The sequence below is a fragment of the Vigna umbellata genome, chromosome 1, assembly GCF_029865625.1.
Source record: "Vigna umbellata cultivar VRB3 chromosome 1, Vumbellata_1.0, whole genome shotgun sequence".
Classification (NCBI taxonomy): Eukaryota; Viridiplantae; Streptophyta; class Magnoliopsida; order Fabales; family Fabaceae; genus Vigna; species Vigna umbellata.
The window spans coordinates 109,629,372-109,648,145 of record NC_142165.1 but is presented as its reverse complement, the minus strand read 5'-3'; the positions used below and the strand labels follow the sequence as shown (position 1 = coordinate 109,648,145).

Genomic DNA, 18,774 nt, shown 5'->3' with positions numbered 1-18,774 from the left:
TAATTTAGAAGTTAAATATACTTTTAGTTTCTCAACGTGAAATTAAAATTTCTCTATATCTAAAACTTTAATAAAGATCTTCAAACTTTAAAAGATATAATCTTTTAATTTAATTACGTAAAAGAAATTATGTGTTAAATATTAGTTATTTCATACTGACGTTGAAGTACTTATATTATTTCACTCATTTCAATCTAAATATCATTTTTTAACACGTTGATTGACATAAAAAAATATTGACAAAAAAATTATATAAAAATATATTAAAATTTAAGACAAAAAATATTTTAGTTTTGTATCTTAACTTATAATGCATGTTATATACACATAAAGATATAAATATACCAAATAGACTAATGATGATCGACCTGTAATATGGATTGTCCCATCCATTAAAAATAGGAGGTTTAAGCTTTCTAAACAGGTAAAACTTTAGTTTAAAAAAATTAAATATAAAATCAACTTATTTATCTATAACATATATTATAAATAAATAAATTGATTTTATATTTAATTTTTTAAAGTAAAGTAATTATTAAAAGAATAAAATTTTAAAAAACTTTTTGTAAATAGTAATTTGAATTAAAAAAAAAGGTGACTATTTAACATATAAAACTGAAGAAAAGAAATATGGATACTAAGAAGATGATTTTATAGGTTAGTGTACATAATGTGCTGAAGGAGTGAACAATGTGTGATTTGTTGTCCATGTTAGCTGGTTTCAACCTTGTGCAACAACTTTTTGGTTAAGTCTTCTCAATGTTGGACAAATCTTGTTGATGTCTTAGACAAAATGCTGCACTCTCATAAAACGTCCAAACTATGCTTATCAAATTATTTTCAATTAGATAATGATAATTTGACAACATTTTTTTGACAATATTTTAATATTATTTACGTGTCATTATGTGATTAGTTTAAAATTATTCCACAATCAATAATAATAACCATAAACACTAACATGAATCAATCACAGAATTATAATAATCATAAACATCAATATGGACCAATCACATAATGACACGTAGATGATATTAAAATGTTGTTAAAATATGATTATCTTTTTTCAATTCCATGTATTCTTCAATAAAGACTAAAATAATTAACCTCGTGACCTGACCCACAATCACAAAACCTGATTATCCAATACGTGTAAGTATCTGCTCCAGAACACTATCGACTATCTATAGACGACAAATATGTACTCAACCAAAGATAAAATTAAAAAAAAAAAACAACTAGTAAACAATACTAAACATGATTAAAATATAATTAAACAAGTGTTAATTCATAAACGGTATGGAACTTACGAGGTTATATATAAATAGAAGTGAATAATAAAGTAATATGTTGTGTATATACATTCCTTTTTAGGCCGAAAACCAAACAAAGGACGGAAAAGGGATTCCCCTACACCCAAATATTATAAAATAGTAAGAAGCCAAGGATGAAAATACAATATTATAAAATGTTTTTACATATCATATAATGTAAAAACTTCAAATATACTGTAAACCTTTAAAATCTTAATTTCAAAATTATTCATCTTTTTTTAAAAGTATTTGTCTTCTCAAACTAAGATAAAAATTATGTATGAAAAGCAGACTCTAACACTTAAGTGAATCAGGTACATATAATAAATGAGATAATAAATAAAAACAATTAATTTATCTCGTGCTATTTATGTTATCTTTACATGCTTTTAAGCTGGATAACTTTTCACATACATATAATAAATGAGATAATAAATAAAATAATTAATTTATCGTGCTATTTATATTATCTTTTCATGCTTTTAAGCTGGATAACATTTCCCATAATAAATTTACCTTGTCAATCTACAGTGAGTCATGCCACCATAATATACGAGTTAGCCGATATATAATCAATATCTATATGTGTTTGGATATATAATAACAATATTAATGAAAATACAATAGTATAAGAAATAGAATATATTGAATTTAGAAGGGAGAATAATAATTAGATGAAGAATGAGAGGGTGGTGGGCCCCCACAGAGAAAGTGAGACAGGAGAGCTTAGATGTTGTTTAAAGGTTTGATAGGATAGAATAGGAGGAGTGGGTCCCGCAGAAAGCAAAAATGTTTGTGGTGTGAACTGAACGAAGAATGAGAACTGAAAGCATCGCTTGGGGGAGGGAAGGATGTGCGTGTGGGTAAGTTAGTGGATGGATCTTTGCTTTTTTTCCTCACAAAAGACAACACATCTGCAGTATCTTCGTTTCACCTCTCCTCAACCACTATAAAACAATCTTCCACTCTCCTCCACACATCAACAACAACAACAACAACTATGGAGACAGCTAAAGTTTCTCAAGAGGAACAACGACAACCTCGTCATGCACAGGCAGAATCTTCCACTCTCGATTGGAGAGGCAGACCCTCTAATCCTGCCAAACACGGTGGAATCATTCCTGCTGCTTTTATTCTTGGTCACTTCTCTCTCTCTTTCTCTTTCTCTCTTTCTTCACAAGCCTTCTCCATGAATGCATGGTTTAAGTATATATATCTCTGTGTACGCCAGGGTTGCAAGCATTTGAGATAATGGCAATAGCAGCAGTGGGAAACAACCTCATAACTTATGTCACCAATGACATGCACTTCCCTCTGTCCAAGGCCGCCAACGTCGTCACCAACTTTGTTGGGACTATCTTTCTCCTCGCTCTCCTCGGAGGCTATCTCTCCGACTCCCACCTCGGCAGCTTCTGGACAATGCTCATCTTTGGTTTTCTAGAACTTTCTGTAAGTCATTCATTACCTTCTCCTCTTCTTCTTTCTTTTTCTTTTTCTTTCTCTTTCTCTCTATCACCATAGCCACACCCACTTTATCATCTCCTTTCTTTTCTGTCTGTACTCCGTACTCTACGTGTTGCCCCGACCCCCACTGTCACAGCTGGACATCTATGGCGTTTCTTGCCTTTCAAATCAGATTTTCTCACCCATCATTTCACGTGGAATCTTCAGCTACTCATTTTCAATTCTTTTTTTCTTTAAAAATATTAGTTTTGTTGGACTGTTGTTTGGCCCATCTGCACTTGTCTTGTTCCTTCAGAGCCTCTGCTGAAAAATTATATTTTTACAGGGTTTCATTCTGCTATCGGTCCAAGCTCACGTTCCTCAGTTGAAGCCAGCGCCGTGCAATCTGTTAACTGACGGAGAACACTGCGTGGAAGCAAAGGGCTTCAAGGCGGCGATATTCTTTGTGGCGCTGTACTTGGTGGCTTTGGGGAGTGGCTGTGTGAAGCCCAACATGGTTGCCTACGGAGGAGACCAGTTCGATCAAGACAACCCCAAGCAGTTAAAGAAACTCTCCACTTACTTCAATGCAGCGTATTTTGCATTCTCTCTGGGAGAACTGGTCAGCCTAACCATTCTTGTTTGGGTTCAAACTCATTCGGGAATGGACGTTGGCTTTGGTGTATCCGCTGCTGTAATGGCAATGGGACTCATAAGCCTCATATGTGGCACTCTCTATTACAGGAACAAGCCCCCACAAGGCAGTATTTTAACCCCTATTGCTCAAGTACCCATCTTAAACCCTTCCACTATTTTCACTCATATAATATAATATCCATTTATCATATTCATCATTACTGTAAGCAACACTAGATACAGGTTTACTTATTGCTAGTTATCTACATCTCATAATTTATTTGTTGAGATTTTTCTCAACATACAGGGACCTAAAAACAGTCTCATCCACTCAGTATATATTTTCGTTTAAGTTAAGTTAAATGATCCCAAAGTTCACTATTTTTATTTTCTGAAAATCTTTGTAACGTGTACAGTTGTTTGTTTATTATATTGGGTTGTTCATAGTAAGTTGTGCTTGCTGAGTTGTGCATGTACGGGAATGTTGTTAAGTAATAATGTCTGTCATGTTGGCTGGTCTGTTGGACTCTTAAACTAAAACAATCAAGTTTGTATACCTTGATCTCGTCTTAGGTACTTGTGGCTGCAATTTTGAAAAGAAAGCTGGCTCGACCATCTAACCCACAAATGTTTTACGGAAGCCAAAACAATACTGGTCCTCTTCTCTCTGATAAATTCAGGTACTTTCAACGTTGCTTATATTGGTTTTCTTTTCTTTTTTTCATGTCATCGTCATGTGAACTCTATTTTTTCGCACAAAAAAAGCTTTATAAACCTCAAGATTCAAACTTTTCATCCAAATTCCTGCCAGTACATGCATCTTTGCTGATCAGTTTTATAACAAACTTTGTACACGCACTACGTTTGATCAGGTTCTTGGACAAGGCTTGTATCAGAGTCCAAGAGGGGACAGACACAAAGGAAAGCGCATGGAGATTATGCAGTGTTGGGCAAGTTGAGCAAGTGAAGATATTGCTATCGGTTATTCCCATTTTCTCGTGCACCATCGTTTTCAACACAATCTTAGCACAACTGCAGACATTCTCAGTCCAACAAGGGAGGGCCATGGACACCCATCTCACCAAATCCTTTAACATCCCTCCAGCGTCGCTTCAGGCCATTCCCTACATTTTGCTCATCGTTTTAGTCCCTCTCTACGACACCTTCTTTGTCCCATTTGCCAGAAAATTCACCGGTCATGAGTCTGGAATCTCACCTTTGCGGCGAATAGGTTTTGGTCTTTTTCTGGCTACCTTTTCTATGGTTGCAGCTGCTCTGATGGAGAAAAAGAGAAGGGATGCAGCTGTGAAGCTTAACGAGACCTTGTCCATTTTTTGGATAACCCCACAATTCTTAATATTTGGATTGTCAGAGATGTTTACAGCCATTGGTCTCCTTGAGTTCTTTTACAAACAGTCTTTGAAAGGGATGCAAGCATTCTTGACAGCCATCACATATTGCTCCTATTCATTTGGGTTTTATTTGAGCACAGTTTTGGTCACCTTGGTGAACAAGATCACCTCAACTTCTTCAAATGGTGGTTGGCTTCACTACAACAACCTTAACCAGGACAGGCTCGACCTTTTCTACTGGCTACTGGCTGTCTTGAGTTTCCTCAACTTCCTCAACTATCTATTTTGGTCCAAACGTTATTCTCATGCTCCTTCCCTGTCCCAAACTAATGCCAAGGAAATCAACCCATACGTAGAAGATGACAATATTCCCTAGAAACTTAATTTACTCCTTTTTCCTAGCTATCTCTCTCTATATATAAATATACATAAAGTTATCCACAATTCTCCTTGTATACTCTTCAAATTTACAGTTACTGTAAAGAATTATATATGAAAATGCCGTATCTAGAAAATAGTATCATATTTCACAAGCTTGTTATTACTCTTGAAATTTGATAGCAACCAAGCATGCTGATATGAATAACTCAACCGATTAAGAAATTATTTTATATAAGTATACCCTTGACTGCGAGTACGTAATATTAACCAAAGCTCAAGTGAAAGAGTGTATTTTGACAAACAAACATCGAAAACACTAAAGAGAGTGAACCGTAATTTGACAGAGAGACCAAAAGAAATATTTCAAAGTACACGATAAGATGCTAGAGCATATGAAGCATAAATTAAGCTCCATGTTGTTCCGAAGACTTGTGAAATATCGATGTCAATGGAGATAGAAAGAGCATTTGTTTTTTCATTTAGTTGTTAAATTTTTATTGTAAATTTATGAAAAGTTATAGATAAAGAAGATGGCATAGGAGATTTATCAGTTGTTGTGGGTGAAATTATAGTTGAGAGGAAGTTGTGGTTGGTGTTGTTCTATTTTACAATGATGTAGGGTTGTGTATTGAGACATGTCTGAGACATGTTTTACTGTTGAAGGCAGAAACATTTAAAATGGCATCCTCGTAGGACAATAGTTACATAAAAATATTGTTGGCTAAAAGATGAACAGATTCCCCACTTACCCCCAACAAAAATGGCTGGTCATGCCACCGAGCCCACTTTGGTCTCAAATTTATGATTGTTTTCTCCATCATCCATCCTTTCTGTAAAAGTCCCTACTTTCATATCCTCCTACTTCCTTCTTTTTACTTCTTTCTGTAAAAATATGTACTGTAGACATATTTTTAAATTTAAGTAAAGCTTTAAGTTTAGTGTGTGTTTAGGCGATTTTGCTTTTCAAGATTTAAATTGCTCAATTTCTGTATATATGTATTTGAAAAATACACGATTTTAATCTCAATAGGAACTTATTGTCAAAATTTTAATGCCATCGACATTAACTCATTCAGTTCCAGTTTGTTTTTGACTTTTCGAAATTTTATCTTTCTTTAATGTATTTCGGAATTAATTAATATGTTGTAACTGTAAGAATAAATAGTTAATGTAAGAAAAATGTTTTTCGCGTTTAACATTAATCATTATTTTGTATTTTTCACTTAGATTTTCGCACCAAATTATATTTGTCAATTGTGTTTAATTTTTCATTATTATTTCATTTTTCATTGTTTGGACTTAATTAGACTATTAATTCTTATTTTATTTAATTTTAATTATTTGAGTCTAATTATTTCAATTATTATTTGCAGAATAATTTTGGAAACATATTTGGGAACAACAAGAGTGTAGTCACGTCAATAATTATATCTAATTTCGTTTTGTAATTTTAATTATTCTAGTTTGGACAGATTTTCACTTTTGGACTCAATTTTAAGTCAATTTTAGAAGAAGCTCATACTAAAGTCATTTTCGTCTTTTGGGGTTATAAAGACCCAAAATCAGATTTTAGAAGCTCTCTCCACATTTCACGTTTTTCTTCTTCTTAGGTTAGAGCATTGGGCGTTTTCCACTTGGGCTTTTAGGTTTGTTTTTGTTTTCTCTTTTTCTTGTATCGAATCATCTCTATTTTAATTTGAATTTCGTTTTGTGCCTTCAATCCCATTTTGTTTCTGCACTTTAAGTCCCAATTCATTTCTACACTTTAAATCTCATTTCATTTATGCACTTTAAATTCCATTTTGTTTTGGTAATTTGTTTCCAGATTTGAATAGCGTATTATGTTCCTATTTTGAAGTTCAGTTTGTGCTTTGAATTGCGTTTTTTATTGTGCTTTGTTTGTTTTTCGTTTGCTTCTGTTCCATAATGAATTCACTTCGTTTTTGCTGTTGCAAATATGTTTTAATGTTAGCTTAGGTGTGCTTGGTTGGTCATAATCGTTTCCATGAGATTTCTGAGTTAGAAGTGTGATTTTGCTACTCTAATTTGGCTCGATATTGAATATGTTTTGCACTTGCAATTGGGTATACGCTTAGTTGTCTAATTGGTGTTTAATCTTCGTTTAGTTGATGAAACTGTGGTGCAAAATTGATTGAACTTGTGCATTGCATTTGCTTAATTAGTTTGCAATTATGAAAGCGTGGGTAGTCTTCGCTTAGTTCGTTAACTTGTGTGTTGGATTAGGAGTTAGAGTAATGTTTATTTGTTGCCAATATGTGATTACAAGCATTCTAATTGAGTTAGTGTTCGATCTAATTCTTGAACCAGAATTGGACTTAGGAGTCACTTCCTATCTTATAGTGCACTTAATTTGCATATTAATTTAACTCGAATACTACCTCGATCAAATTTATTAATATTTAATTAATTAATATGTTATAATAAATTATAAAAAAACTGTAAGAATAAATAGTTAATGTGAGAAAAATGTCTTTGCCTTTGCCATGAAAAGGGATAAAAAAATCATAATAAATTAAATTACTTATAAATTATAAATTATAAATTATTAATTATAATAAAATCATTTAAATAATTATTTTCATACATTCTATTATCAATATTAATGTATCAATTAAAATTTAAAATTAATTTATATAATTAGATATGTGTTTAATATATATACAGAGAGAAAATTTAAAAAAGAAAAGTTGGAATGGCCAACTTAGTTCTAGTTAATTTGTTTTTGGTTTTTTATTTTTTAGTTGAAATTGGAGTTAGTTTATCTTTAAAACTTTGACCTAATTTAATCTTTTAATTTTAGAAATGTATGAATGTAGTCTTTTTAACCAAACTTTCTGAAGTTTATTTCATGTTTCAAATGTGTTTCATGATAATATTTTAGTTGTTTACGCTGTTTGGCACATTTTCACTTTAGTTTTAGCTAACAAAACGCATTTGAAACGTCAAATAAACTCCACAAAATTTTGTTAAAATGACTAAATCAACGCATTTCACAAATTGAAAGATTAAATTGAGTCAAAATTTTAAAAAAAGACTAATTCTACTTTTCACTAAAAGTTAAATAACTAAAAACATATTTAACGCTTTTATTTTTAAAGTAATTATCTTATTCTAATTTTTCTATAAGTATTTTTCCAATAAAAAAATACTTCAAAAACTTTTATTATCGGTTATAATTTTCAAAACGATTTTTTTATAATTAACTTTTTCAAAACATATAAAATACATTTAAGAAAAATTTTATAGACAAGTCTTTTACTATGAGTGACAAAATGGTCAACCTAATTCATTTTTGCCTGTTGAAAATAGATGAGGACAAACCAGTCTATTTACACAACACAAGCTAAAAAATGCAACATGTCTCGTCTTCTGAGGAGCAACCCATTTAACACATCTCTTTTATTCATTTAGGAATTTTTTTTGCTTTTTAAAATTTGATTGTCCTTCATTATCTCTAAATTATTGATTATAAGAGTATACTATACTAATATATAGAGTAAAAATGACATGTTCATGAAAATAAACTCTTAAAAACTTTGGTTTCATTATTTATGTTAACTATTAATAAAGTTAAAAAAGTCAAAAACAAAAAATATTGATATGAGCCACAAGTCAGCTAGTGCCCAACAAGACAAACAAACTAGATTAATAGAGGTAATAAGTTAAAAATCTTAATTCAATGCACCTGATAGTTAAACCCAATATATTTTGCCATCTGTTTCGGATGTGTAGGGCTGTGCGGTTCCAAGCCTTCCAAGTCCTCCCGTAGTCTTGTCTCCTTGGCGGATCTTCCCCTGGCGCTTTGGCTCTCCTCTTGATCCGGAGGGGTGGAGACCTACAAAAGATTCTCCGATGCCAAAGTCAATTTCAGAGCAGTGGCTATTTTCAGTAGTAGCAATAAATGTGCATTCAATGTAACCTATCTACCACTCACCGTGGACCTGTATTTATAGTTTTCGCTATGGGCTTGGGATTAGTGAAAAGTTAATCACGGCCCAAAACGGCCCGATAGCTTCTAATTTCTACTTACCTTTAAACCAGGCTACTTTTCCTTAAGTCATGTTGATTAGTGTTTTGGCGGGCGTGGGCGTCCGCCCATGTGAAATGGGCGTCTGTCTCGCGCGCACGGAGATCCGCCCATGTGGGATCCGCCCATGTGGGCTCTTTGGTACGGCGTCCGGTTTTGCTGGCCGTGTCCGCGGAGATCCGCCCATGTGGGATCCGCCCATGTGGGTGCTTCCGTACGACGTCCGGTTTTGTTGGCCGTGTCCGCGGAGATCCGCCCATGTGGGATCCGCCCATGTGGGTGCTTCCGTACGGCGTCCGGTTTTGTTGGCCGTGTCCGCGGAGATCCGCCCATGTGGGATCCGCCCATGTGGGCTCTTTCGTACGGCGTCCGGTTTTGCTGGTTGTGTCCGCCCATGTGATATGGGCGTCCGCCTCGTCTGCATGGAGATCCGCCCAATTAGCTTGGGCGTCCGCTCACATGGATCCTTCCGTACGGCGTCCGGCCCTTGCGGATACACAAGCCCCCCAAGTCCTAGTGCCCGTAGTGAACGTAGGACTTTGGGTCACCTAACAAACAAGATTTGATGCCGTGGCCGTCGTGCCGGGCTGCTCTGTGATGGTAGAATTCCTTGTGAGTTCTTCAAAGTTTTTCTTATAAAGAGGTTCGGCCCGGTTGGTAGGTGTTCCTCCCTGCTACAAGAGGGTTAGGAGAGTTTATACCGGGTCTAGGTTCAATCTTTGGCCGGCTCTTCAACGCATGAGCCTCCGGCGTGTCTTTAACGATTGTGTATTCGCAAGGGCCGGACGCCGTACGGAAGGATCCATGTGAGCGAACGCCCAAGCTAATTGGGCGGATCTCCATGCAGACGAGGCGGACGCCCATATCACATGGGCGGACACAACCAGCAAAACCGGACGCCGTACGAAAGAGCCCACATGGGCGGATCCCACATGGGCGGATCTCCGCGGACACGGCCAACAAAACCGGACGCCGTACGGAAGCACCCACATGGGCGGATCTCCGCGGACACGGCCAGCAAAACCGGACGCCGTACCAAAGAGCCCACATGGGCGGATCCCACATGGGCGGATCTCCGTGCGCGCGAGACAGACGCCCATTTCACATGGGCGGACGCCCACGCCCGCCAAAACACTAATCAACATGACTTAAGGAAAAGTAGCCTGGTTTAAAGGTAAGTAAAAATTAGAAGCTATCGGGCCGTTTTGGGCCGTGATTAACTTTTCACTAATCCCAAGCCCATAGCGAAAACTATAAATACAGGTCCACGGTGAGTGGTAGATAGGTTACATTGAATGCACATTTATTGCTACTACTGAAAATAGCCACTGCTCTGAAATTGACTTTGGCATCGGAGAATCTTTTGTAGGTCTCCACCCCTCCGGATCAAGAGGAGAGCCAAAGCGCCAGGGGAAGATCCGCCAAGGAGACAAGACTACGGGAGGACTTGGAAGGCTTGGAACCGCACAGCCCTACACATCCGAAACACCATCCTTTACCACATTCTTTCTCTTTCTTCTATAGTATATTCATCATTCTCTTTTCTTATTCTCTTCATACTACTAAGATTAGTATGTGATGAAACGATAAAAAAATATTTTAATCTTTTTTTTATTAATATGAGTACATATTTAGTAGTTATGGGGGTGCGAAAAACAATAGGCGTACATTATTATCATGTTAATTGAAAAAGAGGTTTTCATGGCACATCCATGTTATTATTAAATCCCATACTATGAAAATAAAGTAAAAGAAAAAAAGAAAAAAAATAGACCGATCGTTCGGAAAGTTTATTCTAATAGTTATCATTAATTGGTAAAAAAATTGTTTTAAAAAACTCATTCTGAATTCATTTATCTGTTTGAAAAGTTCATTTAAAAAAATACCATCTATATTTTAAAAATTTTGTTTCGAAAATTTTATTCCATAATATATTTCATATATTTTGAAAAATCTTATAGAAATAATATTTTAAAAATAATATTATGAAAATTTGAAAAAGTTTCTTCTAAAAAAATTCCAAAATAAAACACTTCAGATATCACTTTTACAACAATTAAAAATTATAAAGTGCACTCCATTTAAATGTTAGGGTAGTTCTCTCACTTTTATTGCTTTCCCTTTCGTATTTATGTGCCTATTTGTGAATCTCTATCATATTGTTAGAGTTAGAGTTCATAATCCCAAAAGTACTTAAAAGACATTATTTTATTTTTAAATCTAGAAGGAAAACTATAGGTGAATTGCTGACATAAAAGAGATAATAATTAATTTATATGTTTTATATAAAAAATCAAATTTGATGTGGTTTGTTTGTTGAATAATTAAAATTCATTTGTGTAATAAATGCATAATATTAAACTATGGTTTTGGATGAGCATGTGCTGATAGAGAAAAATGATGGTACAAATTGTTTTTTGTTGCCAAGAATATCTATGAGATATATTATAATTTTTAAATTACATATATAATTTCAAAACACTCATTTATGATTTGTCATAAAAATTTTCTTAAAAGATATATAAATTACTCCTCCAATAATAATTATAATTACGATGCAAAACTAGTTTTTTTTTATCCTGGACAAAATTTGAATGATAAAATTAAGAATATTGATAGGATTTTATGGAAAAAAATTAGGGATGCTAGCATCAATAAGTAACATAAATTTTAAATCCCATATATATAAATTAAGGAAAAGTTTCATTTATATTATTTTATTACTTAGGTTTCTAATAATTTGCAATACTGATGATGTATAATTCAAGAGACACAAATATTTTTTTCCTTTTAATTATTCAATTTATGTTATTTTATATTAATTGTTAGTTTATATTTTATTTGACATTTTTGTGTCATTTTATATTAGTTTTTATTAATTTATGGAATATAATTTTCCAAATATTATAAATTTTATAAAAGTTGTAATATTATAGATATATTTCATACAAAATATTTATAACTAATAAGTGTACCACATGTTATATATATACTAAAAGTTTACTTATGTATTACATATTATTCAAATATCACGCTAGAACTATTACAGGAATTAAAATAATTTAGGCACACTGTGAATAAACTAAAATTATGTTAGGCATCAGTACCTTAAAATTATATATAAAGTTTTAAATTCAAAATTTTATGCTACACTTTCCTCTTTCTATAAAATATTAAATAATCAAAACAGTAAATAAAAAAATAATAGTAATTATTATGTTTTTGTTGATTTCTCTGACATAATATAAAATTGTTTTTGTTATGCATTTATATATGAACAATTTTTATTGGATTTTTAACAACAGAGAAAATGGAACTTAAAATAAGAAGTTCAATTACAATTAAGAAAACTTGTGAAGAAAGAGGAATTAGTTAATATTTACAGTAACATATTAATAAAATGATTTATTTATGATTATTTTTATTTTAATAATTATTATAATATTTAAACTGTTAGTTATAATATCACAAATGACAAGTGTCAATCGTAAGTGTGAATAGTATTACCCATAAGAGGCCCGAAATGAATTTGGGCTTTAGAAGGAAAGAGTAAGCCCATGAGAAAGATACGATGTGATATGATATTTGTGTTTTGGCGGAGGGGAGGCGTGACAGTGGCAGCGGTGAAAGATTGAGAGAGGAAGAAGAAGAATTAGGGTTAGGGTTGAGGTTGTGAAGAGAAGATGCAAGGCGGTGACGAAGTGAGTATAGAAGAGTTGGCCTCGAATCTTTCTCTCTACAAAGATCAACTCCACCAGGTAAGCTCAATTCAACTGTTCACTCACTCTGCTCTCGTTTCGTTCCGTTTCATTCATTTGTTCCTCTTTCAATGAATTCTCAGGTCAGACAGCTCCTGAATGATGAACCTTCGAATTCAGAATACGTTGACATGGAGAGGGAACTTTCCGAGGTATGTGCCCTCTTTATTTTCTTGCTAACAACTAATACACCACTTCTCCTACTTCTTCATTTTCTCAATCTCAATTCCCTTCTCGAGAAAGCAGATCCCTACCATAAAGACATCAGAGGATCCTTGTAGGCAAATGCATTTCTTGAATTTTCTTGCTTCTAAAAGGTGCTGAGGGTACTAGTTTTTATTTGGAACCTGCGGGCAATTTGTAACATGATTCAAATTGCTCAGCCTGAGGACTATGATCAAATAAATAAGTGAATCTTACATAACAAAACAAAAAACCAAAGACAACCTCGTCAAAATGCACATCACGTCTATCTTGGTTGTTGTGCAGGTGTGCTCTCTGTCGTGATGTCCAGCATGCTTTCTCCCTCTCACCTGATATGAGATGTTCACACTGAGATTCACCTAAGTTAGAATTTTGACATTAATTTTGGTTTATAATGTAAACATTTTCTGAAAACTATTTGTTTTACTGAACTCCAAATATGTGCCCTAAAATTGTGTTACACAGGTCATTGCTTTGACGGAGGAACTCCTTGCAACTGCAAAGCAAAATGAAATGTCTGGTTCAACGGCTGCTCCTAATGCTGGTACATCTCCAAGTTTGTCGATACATAAGGAGAATCAAATGGTATGTTCTCTGCATTGTCATTTGATTTTGGAGTTTAGTTGCACTATTGCTGTCAGGGAAATTGGAAACAATGATTAGGGAACATGTGACTAATAATATTGCCTAGTATTTTTTCATTCGACGTCTGCCTTCCCCGTACATTTAACATCCTTTTGGTGGATCTTGTGTTTTCCTTCGAAAGTGGAGCAGTTTTCTTGCCATATTCTTATTACAATAAAGAAAAAAGCGGAGCATTTCATTTTTGTATAGATCTAGCCAGATGAATTTTAATTCTGACCAAGCTGATGTTCTTGTGTGCATGATAAGGGTCTTGTCATATCCCCTCTTCTTCCTACCCCCAATTCTCCTGCAGTCCCCTCTTCATTCCTGTCTATATTATGATGGCTGGGCCTGCTTTTTAGTTATTTTGGTTGTTCAAGTATTTTTCAAAATATGCATTGGCATATGCCAGGTGTTTGCCTGCTTTTGGCTATAATTTAACTATGCAGATGAACTTACCTGCATTAATATGTATCTGCAAGTCATTGCATTGTTGTATTCTAAAACAGAACCAATGTTGTCTAACTCTTGAGTTTTCTGGTCAGACTCTTGCAAGTTTACAATTATAGGTAGAGAAAGTAAGTTAACCCATGGTCTAACTCATTTATGTATAAAATCTGGTAAATTCTCACAACAAGCTTGAGTCAAGAAACAAGTTTGCGATATTGAAGTCCAACCTAAACTTTGCTTCCAATTGGCTTCACAGTGTTAGTGTTTTCTTATGGAGATAAAATATAGAATTATTGTTGTGCTAATAGTATTGTGCAATATGTTTTTAGTAGGTTTTTAATATTAGTTTTTATGATAATTAAACGTATAACTGAAAACTCTACTAGTCTATGTAGACCTTCAAGTTTGACAACCTTGCGTAGATAGAACTACCTGTTCATGATTCATTTAATTTCTTTTATTTGATAATTGATAAAATTAACAGTAGTAGAACTGGTGGAGGAAGTAATCGAAATAATCTCTTTGCTGTGATGCATCAAACGAATTTAGGTCTTGGACGACAGATACGTTTGAAATACATATCTGTAAAGTGTTTAATGTAGGTTGGAAGAGTGCTTATAAGTTAGAATGGTTGCTTATGGTACAACTAATAATCCTGTTTTATGAATTCTCGATGTCCTTTGGGTTAAACCGTAATTCAATATAAGACACTCATTAGTGAGTGTCTGCAACTTATTTATTATGCCATGCTGAATAAGACGAAAACACAAGGATCCCATCGTCTGTATCCCTTTTTCCTTAAAATAGTCTTACATTTCACTAACACACACACACACACACATCACAATCATAATTTTTTTATAATCATTTTTTAGTCTTTTTATAATTTTAGTGTTATTCGACCCCCAAATCAGATATTTGTCTTATCCAACACTCTTATTTATGAAATTACAAATCGGCAGAAGTTGAGGAGGGAACGATTGAAATAATCTCTAAATCTGATGACTTGTTTTGTCACTATTACCCTAATCATATCTCTATACTCAAATGCTTTTCTGGTGATTGTTGGTGTATTATTATGCTGTTTCACTTTTGTTGGACATATGATTTGGTTATATTAGAGATATGATTTCATTACATTAAAAAAGGAGATATGATATGGTAGGGAAATATCTTATCGATCTGTGACTTGTTTTGTCACTAATCCTTTCAATAACTACTTGTAACAGCTGGATAGCTCTGATCTTCAAGAGAAATTTCTTATTGGCACAAAAGTTCAGGCAGTTTGGAGTGAAGATGGGGAGTGGTATTTTGTCTATCACTGATTTTTTTTTTTCCATTTCATTTACCTATGTTTATTGTGTTTTCATTTTGTTGTGTTATGAATTTCCAGGTATGATGCTACAGTTGAGGCTTATACACCAAATGGTTATTATGTATCCTATGACAATTGGGGTAATAAAGAAGAGGTAAGGATTGTAAAAACTACTTGATGTACACATGATCGTATTGCTAGTCATGCAATGTCATATGTGGTCTGCAAAATTTTTCCTCTAAATTCTTCATTGTTTGTTTTATTTTTTATGGGTATTTTTCCGCACCTAGGAAAATAGTGGGTGGAGGGATTGAGTTATAAAGGTGTGATCAAACTCCAAACTTTACATAAGCTCATGAAGCTTTCGTAAAATCAATTTGTAGATTCAACTGGTAAGAGTTTTCCTAATATAAAATTAATACTAATATTAAAAAATCTATTAATGGCATACAAACATAACAAATCTCCTGTAACAACAATAATTCAATATTTCCACATCATAATAAATAAAACAGGCAAATCACAATAATAAAGTGTGTTAAAGCCAATTTGTTCTGGCTTCTTCACTAGCTTATTTTAGTGAACTCGAGAGTTTACGGAAAGAGTTTTGATAGTGAGTTAACTCCTCTTTGTATAGGATTGAGTTTAAGATATAACTTGATTGTTTGACAACATTATGAATCTCTTGTTTGGGGGATCTGTATTAGTTGACCACACCTATATACCAATGCCATAACACGAGTCAATGTTCGTAAATTATATTCTAGAGAATATTTGGTTATTGTAAAATATTTGAGTCCCATATTGAGTAGTAATGAAAAATTTGAGTAACAAATAAGGAGAAAGACCCACATACCTACTGTCTCAAGCTTTTGGATTAGAAATTGTATTATAGTCTCTTATATGGGTCGATTCATGACTAGTTGATATTGAATCTCCCTGGTTTGTCCTCTTTGAAAGAGCCAATAGATAATAGTAACGTGTTGATGGTGGTTGTTTATAACAGGTCGATCCTGCAAATATAAGGCCAATTCAAGAAGGTTCTGTAGATGCTTTGTTAGAAGCTGAGCGAGTTGCGGAAGCTACAAAACAGGCTATCAAACGGAAAATTGCACAAGCTGCATCAATTGATTTACAGTCTCGCAGTCTACCTGCCAAACTTCGTATAGAGGCTGATGATCCTGAGGATGTGGTGAGTGAGATGTTTTCAGTAAATTTTCTAGCTATATCTTGAAATTGTACTTTTCTAAATTAAAAATGGTTGCTTTTTGATGTTGATGAAATGCTTGAGTTTTCTTGTTTTTTAAGGATTCTACTTATGATTTGATAAGTCTTTTCTCCTGTTTGTTCTTGCAAGAACGAAAATGTTTGCAAGTTGGTTCTGGATTTGTTTTTGTTTGTGGTTTATCTGCCACTTAGCTATGATGACATGTTTTCTGACGCAATTACAGAAAGCTTCGAAACGTAAGAAAATACATGCCTTTAAGTCAAAGATGCGGATGGAGCAACTTGAAGTCACACAAAATAAGCGGCAAAATGCTTGGCAGCAATTCCAGTCAACCAAAGGAAAGGCGAAGAAGGTACCTTTCTCAAGTTTTCAAACTTTTTTATTCTCACATTAAATTAGTTTGAGAATTTTTTTGCACCTTATTTTAGCTTCTGTGACCAATGGTAGTTTTCTTGTAATTGTATTGAATTTTTGTTTTATTTTTATTTGTATATACATTTTCTAGTATATAGTAAAATATTGAACTATGCCAATTGGTTCATTAGGATACAAGGCTTGATTGGATGTTATACCCTGGTGTTATCTTTTTCTTTTAGATTCTCTTTTACGGTACAAACGATAGTTTTCATGTTACAATTGCGATGGTTTACTTTTCCACATGCATTATAGTTGTAAATATTGGAAATTAACCGAGCCAATCGATCCATTAGAGTACAGTAGTGCTTGGTTAGGATTAAATTGTCTACAAAATTTCATTCTAATCAGTATTTTCTCTGTAACATGCATAATTTTATATTGAATTACTATATTGCATAAGATAACTTGAATAGAAAACAGGTTCCTATTTCCTTTTTGTAGTCTGTATGTATTTCCATGTATTTTTTGAGAATAACCCTTGTATTTCCTTTTTAAGAATAAATAATGAATGCACCGTCAGTACAATTTTTTACGTTGTCTTTCTTTCACAAACCGTTATCTATAGTGAATTTGTGAATTTTTATAATAATTATCTCAACTCATTGCTTAATGGAATATATGTACATTGGAACTGGTTGTTTAGATTTATATTTATAACAGTCGCATATAAAGGGTTGTCTTATTAAAATATATTGTAAGTCTTTGCGATTAGGGGAATTAGAAAGTTACATATCTACTATCTGCTCTTGTTTTATTTATGCGTTAATTCCTTTGATTTTTGCGTTGTTTTTGTATACGACTTGGTTGTTTACATGCGTGAATTGAGTTTTAAAAATGATCTTTTTTGTTCTGGTATGTGATACAGATTGGTTTCTTCTCTGGAAGAAAACGAGAGAGTATTTTTAAATCTCCTGATGATCCTCAGGGAAAGGTTGGTGTGACAGGAAGTGGGAAAGGTTTGACAGAGTTCCAGAAGAGAGAAAAACATTTTCACCTCAAAGATGGTACAACTGAAAATGATGATTAGGTTTATATCATACTTTCAACTATTAGCCTTTCAAGTGTATGTATAACAATGCTCAAACAAACCATTCACTGTCACTTATGGCAATGTTATCTTGTGAAATGTGTTGAGACGGTTCTAGGTTATGGTATTAGCCTTTATACATTTTTTTCCCTTTTATAGCTCACTTTATTTTATCATAACGTATTTTCAAAGTTTTATTATTATTAAAGGTTAAATACATTAAAATTAACTTATTAAAATTGTTATTCAGAAAATTAATATTTTTATATCTAAAACGGAATAAATATCGTAATGTGATTTTAATAATTTATTTGTTTAAAGTTAATACGTGTGTATATTTATAGTATTTGATTAAAATGTTACAGTATCAATATAATTGATTAAAAATAGTACATTTATTATAAAAATCTCATATTATATGGTAAGTGTAAAAATACGGCGGTATTAATGCATATAATATGTAACTTTCTATAAATAGGTAACAAGTATTCTGAACCACAAGTAGTAAGATGTAAAGCCCTGGACTTTTAGATGATAAACAACTCATAGGACAACATTCTAGTGTGCTTCGTTTGATC

General features: G+C 33.3%; 2 protein-coding genes across 2 annotated transcripts; both read left to right on the top strand.

Annotated features, from left to right (window-relative positions):
• Nucleotides 1–2,241: 2,241 nt before the first annotated feature.
• LOC124833704 (protein NRT1/ PTR FAMILY 4.3) lies at nt 2,242–5,271 on the top strand. The gene is made up of 5 exons (XM_047308242.2): nt 2,242–2,452; nt 2,545–2,762; nt 3,103–3,543; nt 3,966–4,072; nt 4,265–5,271. The coding sequence occupies exons 1-5, from the start codon at nt 2,314–2,316 to the stop codon at nt 5,118–5,120; spliced, it is 1,761 nt and encodes a 586-aa protein (XP_047164198.2). The 5' UTR covers nt 2,242–2,313; the 3' UTR covers nt 5,121–5,271.
• A 7,500-nt stretch (nt 5,272–12,771) lies between these two features.
• Nucleotides 12,772–18,359, top strand: LOC124833651 (nucleic acid binding/RNA binding protein). The gene is made up of 8 exons (XM_047308179.2): nt 12,772–12,931; nt 13,015–13,083; nt 13,601–13,720; nt 15,439–15,515; nt 15,603–15,678; nt 16,531–16,716; nt 16,976–17,104; nt 18,035–18,359. Exons 1-8 carry the CDS (start codon nt 12,857–12,859, stop codon nt 18,194–18,196), a joined length of 894 nt encoding a protein of 297 aa, XP_047164135.1. The 5' UTR covers nt 12,772–12,856; the 3' UTR covers nt 18,197–18,359.
• The last annotated feature ends 415 nt before the right edge of the window (nt 18,360–18,774 follow it).